The sequence below is a fragment of the Aquarana catesbeiana genome, linkage group LG07 (assembly GCF_042186555.1).
Source record: "Aquarana catesbeiana isolate 2022-GZ linkage group LG07, ASM4218655v1, whole genome shotgun sequence".
In the NCBI taxonomy this organism is placed as follows: domain Eukaryota; kingdom Metazoa; phylum Chordata; class Amphibia; order Anura; family Ranidae; genus Aquarana; species Aquarana catesbeiana.
The window spans coordinates 12,457,222-12,467,051 of record NC_133330.1 but is presented as its reverse complement, the minus strand read 5'-3'; the positions used below and the strand labels follow the sequence as shown (position 1 = coordinate 12,467,051).

At 44.3% G+C, this 9,830-nt stretch overlaps 1 protein-coding gene across 2 annotated transcripts in view; it reads left to right on the top strand.

The window, feature by feature from the left end:
- The first annotated feature begins 318 nt into the window (after positions 1 to 318).
- LOC141102687 (galectin-1-like) overlaps positions 319 to 9,830 on the top strand; it is a 102,094-nt gene continuing 92,582 nt past the window's right edge. Inside the window, exon 1 of one of the 2 annotated variants that reach the window (XM_073591606.1) lies at positions 319 to 439. In XM_073591606.1, coding sequence (XP_073447707.1) covers positions 428 to 439 — 12 coding nt within the window. In that variant the 5' untranslated portion in view covers positions 319 to 427. The remainder of the gene's footprint in view (positions 440 to 9,830) is intronic. The other variant, XM_073591607.1, reaches the window with a different exon arrangement.

Here is a 9,830-nt window from a genome sequence, read left to right as displayed (position 1 = left end):
GCTCTACTGACACGATCAGTTTATATACATATATAGACACACGCATGTGTGTTTGAGCTTTGGGGTGCAGACCCTAATGCAGTAGGCTGCGCACAACTATGCTCAGAATCTTGTATGGAATGCAGTATTTCTGCTAACTTCAGCTATGTACTATACATAATTAAATACTAAGGTCATAAGGTCATATGTAAACTATGACCGTAAATTTCCTTGTACTGATACGTGGCTTTTGTCACGTTATGTTATAAAACCAAAAGTCTGAGTATGTAGCACATATTACCAGTGGTGTATGATATTTTAATTTTTTTGGGAGGGAACGAGGGCGGGGTGATCCCTTCATCATGACTGGTTCCACCTTTAGCAGACCTCCTATATATGAAGGGGTAGAGGTGCACCTGATCATAATTTTCTCTGATAAGGAAGCAGGATGGCAGATAAAGTAAGTATGAGCACCGATAGAAGCTGCTAAAGCTAAACAATTGGGTTCTATGGGCTTTAAGCGGTGGTCAGTATAGTGTTGCTGGGAGAGGGTAGTGGATGGTATAGAGTTGATGGGTGAGGACAGTGGTGGGTATAGGTTTGCTTGGTGTGGACATAGGCTGGAGGGTGTGGGCATAGGTTAATATAGGGTTGCTTTATGTGGTTGGTGGTTGGTATCGTGTTGCTGGGTGTGGGTAGTGGGGAGTATAGTGTTACAGGGTGTGGTTGCTGGTTATTGGTATAGTGTTGCTGGGTGTGGGTAGTGGTCGGTATAGTGTTATTGGGTGTGGTAGGTGGTTGGTATAGTGTTGCTGGGTGTGGGTAGTGGTTGGTATACTGTTGCTGGGTGTGGGTAATGGTGAGTATAGTGTTGCTGGGTGTGGGTAGTGATCGGTATAGTGTTGTTGGGTGTGGTAGGTGGTTGGTATACTGTTGCTGGGTGTGGGTAGTGGTGGGTATAGTGTTACTGGGTGTGGGTAGTGGTGGGTATAGTGTTGCTGGGTGTGGGTAGTGGTTGGTATAGTGTTGCTGGGTGTGGGTAGTGGTTGGTATAGTGTTGTTGGGTGTGGTTGGCATAGTGTTCCTGGGTGTGGTAGGTGGTTGGTATAGTGTTCCTGGGTGTGGTAGTTGTTGGTATAGTGTTGCTGGGTGTGGGAAGTGGTGGGTATAGTGTTGCTGGGTGTGGGTAGTGGTGAGAATAGTGTTGCTGGGTGTGGGTAGTGGTGAGTATAGTGTTGCAGTGTGTGGGTAGTGGTGGGTATAGTGTTGCTGGGTGTGGGTAGTGGTGGGTATAGTGTTGCTGGGTGTGGGTAGTGGTTGGTATACTGTTGCTGTGTGTGGGTAGTGGTGAGTATAGTGTTGTTGGGTGTGGTAGGTGGTTGGTATAGTGTTGTTGGGTGTGGTTGGTATAGTGTTCCTGGGTGTGGTAGTTGTTGGTATAGTGTTGCTGGGTGTGATTGTTGGTGATTGGTATAGTGTTACTGGGTGTGGTTGTTGGTGGTTGGTATAGTGTTGCTGGGCGTGGGCAGTGGTCGGTATAGAGTTGCTGGGTGTGGGTAGTGGTGAATATAGTGTTGCTGGGTGTGGGTAGTGGTTGGTATAGTGTTGCTGGGTGTGGGTAGTGATGAGTATAGTGTTGCTGGGTGTGGGTAGTGGTTGGTATAGTGTTGCTGGGTGTGGGTAGTGGTTAGTATAGTGTTGCTGGGTGTGGGTAGTGGTGAGAACAGTGTTGCTGGGTGTGGGTAGTGGTTGGCATACTGTTGCTGTGTGTGGGTAGTGGTGAGTATAGTGTTGTTGGGTGTGGTAGGTGGTTGGTATAGTGTTGCTGGGTGTGGGTAGTGGTGAGTATAGTGTTGCTGTGTGGGTAGTGATGAGTATAGTGTTGTTGGGTGGGGTAGGTGGTTGGTATAGTGTTGCTGGGTGTGGGTAGTGGTGAGTATAGTGTTGCTGTGTGGGTAGTGATGAGTATAGTGTTGTTGGGTGGGGTAGGTGGTTGGTATAGTGTTGTTGGGTATGGGTAGTGGTAAGTATAGTTTTGTTAGGTGTGGCAGATGGTTGGTATAGTGTTGCTGGGTGTGGGTAGTGATGAGTATAGTGTTGTTGGGTGTGTGTAGTGGTGAGTATAGTGTTGCAGTGTGTGGGCATTGGTTGGTATAGTGTTGCTGGGTGTGGGTAGTGGTGAGTATAGTGTTGCAGTGTGTGGGCATTGGTTGGTATAGTGTTGCTGGGTGTGGGTAGTGGTGAGTATAGTGTTGCCGGGTGTGGGTAGTGGTGAGTATAGTGTTGATGGGTGTGGTTGGTGGTTGGTATAGTGTTGCTTGGTGTGGTTAGTGGTCAGTATAGTGTTGTTGGGTGTGGTAGGTGGTTGGTATACTGTTGCTGGGTGTGGGCAGTGGTTGGTATAGTGTTGCTGGGTGTGGGTAGTGGTTGGTATACTGTTGCTGTGTATGGGTAGTGGTGAGTATAGTGTGGTTGGGTGTGATAGGTGGTTGGTATAGTGTTGCTGGGTGTGGGTAGTGGTGAGTATAGTGTTTTTAAGTGTGCGTAGTTGTTGGTGTAGTGTTGCTGGGTGTGGTTAGTGGTGAGTATGGTGTTGCTGGGTGTGGTTGGTGGTTGGTGAAAATATAATAATTTATTAACCACTTCAGCCCCGGAAGGATTTACCCCCTTCCTGACCAGAGCACTTTTTACAATTTGGCACTGCGTCGCTTTAACTGCTAATTGCGCGGTCATGCAATGCTGTAACCAAACGAAATTTGCGTCCTTTTCTTCCCACAAATAGAGCTTTCTTTTGATGGTATTTGATCACCTCTGCTGTTTTTATTTTTTGCGCTATAAACGGAAAAAGACCGAAAATTTTGAAAAAAAATGATATTTTCTACTTTTTGTTATAAAAAAAATCCAATAAACTCAATTTTAGTCATACATTTAGGCCAAAATGTATTCGGCCACATGTCTTTGGTAAAAAAAATGTCAATAAGCGTATATTTATTGGTTTGCGCAAAAGTTATAGCGTCTACAAACTAGGGTACATTTTCTGGAATTTACACAGCTTTTAGTTTATGACTGCCTATGTCATTTCATGAGGTGCTAAAATGGCAGGGCAGTACAAAACCCCCCCAAATGACCCCATTTTGGAAAGTAGACACCCCAAGGAAATTGCTGAGAGGCATGTTGAACTCATTGAATATTTATTTTTTTTGTCCCAAGTGATTGAATAATGACAAAAAAAAATAAATAAATTAAAAAAAAAAAAAATTACAAAAAGTTGTCACTAAATGATATATTGCTCACACAAGCCATGGGCATATGTGGAATTGCACCCCAAAATACATTCAGCTGCTTCTCCTGAGTATGGGGATACCACATGTGTGGGACTTTTTGGGAGCCTAGCCGCGTACGGGGCCCCGAAAACCAAGCACCGCCTTCAGGATTTCAAAGGGCATAAATTTTTGATTTCACTCCTCACTACCTATCACAGTTTTGAAGGCCATAAAATGCCAAGATGGCACAAACCCCCCCCAAATGACCCCATTTTGGAAAGTAGACACCCCAAGCTATTTGCTGAGAGGCATGTTGAGTCCATGGAATAGTTTATTTTTTGACATAAGTTGCGGGAATGTGACAAATTTTTTTTTTTTTGCACAAAGTTGTCACTAAATGATATATTGCTCACACAGGCCATGGGCATATGTGGAATTACACCCCAAAATACATTCTGCTGCTTCTCCTGAGTACGGGGATACCACATGTGTGGGACTTTTTGGGAGCCTAGCCGCGTACGGGGCCCCGAAAACCAAGCACCGCCTTCAGGATTTCTAAGGGCATACATTTTTGATTTCACTCCTCACTACCTATCACAGTTTTGAAGGCCATAAAATGCCAAGATGGCACAAAACCCCCCCAAATGACCCCATTTTGGAAAGTAGACACCCCAAGCTATTTGCTGAGAGGCATGTTGAGTCCATGGAATATTTTATATTTTGACACAAGTTGCGGGAAAGTGACAATTTTTTTTTTTTTTTTTGCACAAAGTTGTCACTAAATGATATATTGCTCAAACATGCCATGGGTATATGTGGAATTACACCCCAAAATACATTCTGCTGCTTCTCCTGAGTACGGGGATGCCACATGTGTGGGACTTTTTGGGAGCCTAGCCGCGTACGGGGCCCAGAAAACCAAGCACCGCCTTCAGGATTTCTAAGGGCATAAATTTTTGATTTCACTCCTCACTACCTATCACAGTTTTGAAGGCCATAAAATGCCAAGATGGCACAAACCCCCCCCAAATGACCCCATTTTGGAAAGTAGACACCCCAAGCTATTTGCTGAGAGGCATGTTGAGTCCATGGAATATTTTATATTTTGACACAAGTTGCGGGAAAGTGACAATTTTTTTTTTTTTTTGCACAAAGTTGTCACTAAATGATATATTGCTCACACAGGCCATGAGCATATGTGGAATTACACCCCAAAATACATTCTGCTGCTTCTCCTGAGTACGGGGATACCACATGAGTGGCACTTTTTGGGAGCCTAGCTTCATACGGGGCCCCGAAATCCAATCACCGCCTTCAGGATTTCTAAGGGCGTTAATTTTTGATTTCACTCCTCACTACCCATCACAGTTTCGAAGGCCATAAAATGCCAAGATAGCACAAAACCCCCCAAAATGACCCCATTTTGGAAAGTAGACACCCCAAGCTATTTGCTGAGAGGCATGGCAAGTATTTTGCAGCTCTCATTTGTTTTTGAAAATGAAGAAAGACAAGAAAAACGTATTTTTTTTTTCTTTTTTCAATTTTCAAAAGTTTGTGACAAAAAGTGAGGTCTGCAAAATACTCACTATACCTCTCAGCAAATAGCTTTGGGTGTCTATTTTCCAAAATGGGGTCATTTGGGGGGGGTTTATGCCATCTGGGCATTCCATGGCCTCCGAAACTGTGATAGGCAGTGAAGAGTGAAATCAAAAATTTACGCCCTTAGAAAGCCTGAAGGCGGTGCTTGGTTTTCGGGGTCCCGTACGCGGCTAGGCTCCCAAAAAGTCTCACACATGTGGTATCCCCATATTCAGGAGAAGCAACAGAATGTATTTTGGGGTGTAATTTCACATATTCCCATGGCATGTTTGAGCAATATATCATTTAGTGACAACTTTGTGCAAAAAAAAAAAAAATTTGTCTTTTTCCCGCAACTTGTGTCACAATATAAAATATTCCATGGACTCGACATGCCTCTCAGCAAATAGCTTGGGGTGTCTACTTTCCAAAATGGGGTCATTTGGGGGGGTTTTGAACTGTCCTGGCATTTTATGCACAACATTTAGAAGCTTATGTCACACATCACCCACTCTTCTAACCACTTGAAGACAAAGCCCTTTCTGACACTTTTTGTTTACATGAAAAAATTATTTTTTTTTGCAAGAAAATTACTTTGAACCCCCAAACATTATATATTTTTTTAAAGCAAATGCCCTAAAGATTAAAATGGTGGGTGTTTCATTTTTTTTTTTCACACAGTATTTGCGCAGCGATTTTTCAAACGCATTTTTTGGGGAAAAAACACACTTTTTAACATTTTAATGCACTAAAACACACTATATTGCCCAAATGTTTGATGAAATAAAAAAGATGATCTTAGGCCGAGTACATGGATACCAAACATGACATGCTTTAAAATTGCGCACAAACGTGCAGTGGCGACAAACTAAATACATTTTTAAAAGTCTTTAAAAGCCTTTACAGGTTACCACTTTAGATTTACAGAGGAGGTCTACTGCTAAAATTACTGCCCTCGATCTGACCTTCGCGGTGATACCTCACATGCATGGTGCAATTGCTGTTTACATTTGACGCCAGACTGACGCTTGCGTTCGCCTTTGTGTGAGAGCAGGGGGGGCAGGGGTGCTTTTTTTTTTTTTTCTTATTATTTTTTTGCTTTTTTATCTTATTTTTAAACTGTTCCTTTCATTTTTTTGTTTTTAATCATTTTTATTGTTATCTCAGGGAATGTAAATATCCCCTATGATAGCAATAGGTAGTGACAGGTACTCTTTTTTGAAAAAATTGGGGTCTATTAGACCCTAAATCTCTCCTCTGCCCTCAAAGCATCTGACCACACCAAGATCGGTGTGATAAAATGCTTTCCCAATTTCCCAATGGCGCTGTTTACATCCGGCGAAATCTAAGTCATGAAATGCTCGTAGCTTCCGGTTTCTTAGGCCATAGAGATGATTGGAGCCATTCTGGTCTCTGATCAGCTCTATGGTCAGCTGGCTGAATCACCGGCTGCATTCTCAGGTTCCCTGTTGGGACAGGAGAGCCAGAGAAAAACATGGAAGACGGTGGGGGGGGGCATTCCCTCCCACTGCTTGTAAAAGCAGTCTAGAGGCTAATTAGCCGCTAGGATTGCTTTTACATGAAAGCCGACCGCTGGCTGAAAAGAATGATACCAAGATGATACCTAAACCTGCAGGCATCATTCTGGTATAACCACTCAAAGTCCAGCAACATACCAATACATTGCTGGTCCTTGTTGGGCATACATTGTAAACTTTTTTTTCATGCAGCCTGTGGGCTGAACGAAAAAAAGATCTTGATCGGTGGATATGCCCACCATTAGAATACCTCCCTTCATCCACCCACTTCTAATGATGGGCATACATGCACCGTTTTATATATGCCGAAGCATGGGGGCATCCTCCCGCAAAAGGCAGGAGCAAATCGCTCCTCCACCCACTGCTGCCCCCACGCTTCGGCATATATGCTGAAGTATGTAACTGTGGTGGTGAAATCACCTCCGACAGCGCTGGAGTCACGGCTTTATATATCGTGGGAGCAAACGCTGTTGCTGTCAAGATAAATAAATCCGCGCTGCAACTGAATGGCGTACCTGCTAAGCAAATGATGGTTAACAAAAAACAAAGTAACATTACAGTATAACAGTAATACTTACCATACCTGCAAAGCAAATACAAAAAAAAAAAAACATAGTAAAAAATAAAACATTTAACGCAACCTGTGCCTACCTAAAATATATATATGCCGAAGCATGGGGCATCCTCCCGCAAAAGGCAGGAGCAAATCGCTCCTCCACCCACTGCTGCCCCCACGCTTCGGCATATATGCTGAAGTATGTAACTGTGGTGGTGAAATCACCTCCGACAGCGCTGGAGTCACGGCTTTATGTATCGTGGGAGCAAACGCTGTTGCTGTCAAGATAAATAAATCCGCGCTGCAACTGAATGGCGTACCTGCTAAGCAAATGATGGTTAACAAAAAACAAAGTAACATTACAGTATATCAGTAATACTTACCATACCTGCAAAGCAAATACAAAAAAAAAAAAAAACATAGTAAAAAATAAAACATTTAACGCAACCTGTGCCTACCTAAAATATATATATGCCGAAGCATGGGGGCATCCTCTCACAAAAGGCAGGAGCAAATCGCTCCTCCACCCACTGCTGCCCCCACGCTTCGGCATATATGCTGAAGTATGTAACTGTGGTGGTGAAATCACCTCCGACAGCGCTGGAGTCACGGCTTTATGTATCGTGGGAGCAAACGCTGTTGCTGTCAAGATAAATAAATCCGCGCTGCAGCTGAATGGCGTACCTGAAAACAAAAAAATGGTTAAAACACATTAAACTATAAAAAAATTACATACCTGAAAAGCAAACATGATAAAACATAACAATAAAACATTGCAGAATAGAATACAGTAAAAAAGAGAAGAACAATAGAGAGAAAATAGAGAGAGAGAGAACAATAAAAACGACAACTATTTTTGGTTTTTTTATTTTATATTTTTTTTGTGTATTTTTTTTTTTTTTTTACTTTTTTTTTTTTTTTTTTACATTTTTTTTTTATAACTGTAACTTTTAAAACTGTAACGGTTCCAGGTTTGGGTCTCTCAAAATGCGATGGCATCTTGGGAGACCCTGTGAAAGTGTGTCCTAGTCTGTGCAGTGCTGTACCCTACGCTAAAACTCAACTAGTGAATGGTAGCGTTCAAAACATTCACCAATGCAAAGACCAGGATTGCCAGGACAGGAGGGACAATAATACCGGGTGTCACGCCTAAATCCGCGCTTGCTGCAGACACGACATTTTCTTTGGGGGGTTCGTTGGGTAGGGGTACTCTGGAGGACATAAGGAAAATGCCTCTCATGCAGCCGGCCTACTGCATTTGGTTGGGGAAGGTGAGGTGGAGCACCGTCTGGAAACAGAAGGGCTCTGACGATCTCTTCCTGGAATTTAAGGAAGGATCCAGTCCGTCCTGAAGCTCTGTATAGCACATGAGCGTTCAGCAAAGCCAATTGAAATAAGTATACAGACACTTTTTTGTACCAGCGTCTGGCCTTACGGGCAATTAGGTACGGCGCCAACAACTGGTCGTTGAGGTCCACCCCTCCCATATTTTGGTTATATTCGTGGACACAGAGGGGTTTCTCCACAACACCAGTCGCCGTAGTAATTTGGGTCGTCGTGTCTGCATGAAGGGAGGTGAGAACGAAAACATTCTTATTGTCCCTCCACTTCATAGCGAGCAAGTTATTACACTGCAAGCAGGCTCTCTCCCCCAGCCTAAGACGGGAATCTACAAGCCGCTGAGGAAAGCCCCGGCGATTAGGTCGCACGGTGCCACATGCTCCAATTTGATGATCAAAAAGGTGACTAAAAAGTGGCACGCTCGTGTAATAATTGTCCACGTACAAGTGGTACCCCTTTCCGAATAAGGGTGACACCAAGTCCCACACTATCTTGCCAGCGCTTCCTATGTAGTCAGGGCAGTTGATCGGCTCTACGTGACTATCTTTGCCCTCGTAAACCATAAATCTACATGTATAGCCTGTGGCCCTGTCACAGAGCTTATACATCTTGACCCCGTATCTGGCACGCTTGCTGGGAAGGTACTGTTTGAATGACAAGCGGCCAGAAAATTTAATCAGGGACTCATCAACGCAGACAACTTGATGGGGAGTAAACAAGTCTGCAAAACGTTGGTTGAAGTGGTTTACGAGGGGCCGAATTTTGTAGAGCCGATCGTATCCAGGGTCTCCACGAGGACGACAGAGTTCATTGTCGTTGAAGTGCATGAACCGCAAAATCTGCTCGTATCGTGCCCTGGCCATGGAGGCAGAGAACACGGGCATATGGTGAATTGGGTCAGTGGACCAATATGACCGCAACTCACTCTTTTTGGTTATGCCCATGTTGAGGGAAAGGCCCAGAAAGACCTTAAATTCGGAGACCGTAATTGGTCTCCAATCTCTGGCAAGGGAGGACTGGGGAATAGTGGCGATGTGTTGACCAGCGTACAAATTGCTTTGGTCCACAATAGATCTATAGAGATCTTCGGTGAAAAACAGCGAATAAAAATCCAGTGGCGTAAAATCAACTGTTTCCACCTGAATTCCGGGTTGGCCAGTGAATGGGGGCAATACGGGTGCTGCAGAAGTGGTGGGTACCCAATTCGGATTGGCCAATGCAGCAGGAAGGGCACTATGGGCACGACGGGCCTGTCTTTGTCTTCTTGGTGGCAGCGGGACCCTACTAGTGCTTGCCACCTCACCAGCTTGAACTGCACTTATGGGACTCGCCACGTCACCACGTGATACTGCAGTGCTGGATGTACGACCAGGGTGTACTAGGCCGCTGGTGCTTGCCAGTTCACCAGAAGGAGTAGCGGCACTAGTACTGCTCTGCTCCATACGAGGGACCTGCGGTTCTTGCACTTCAAGGACAGAAGAAGAAGTTCGGGGTCTGGTACGCCTGACCTTAGCAGGGACCACAACTCCGTCGTCAGAGCTATCTGTCATGGAGCCGCTGTCCTCTACAGGATCG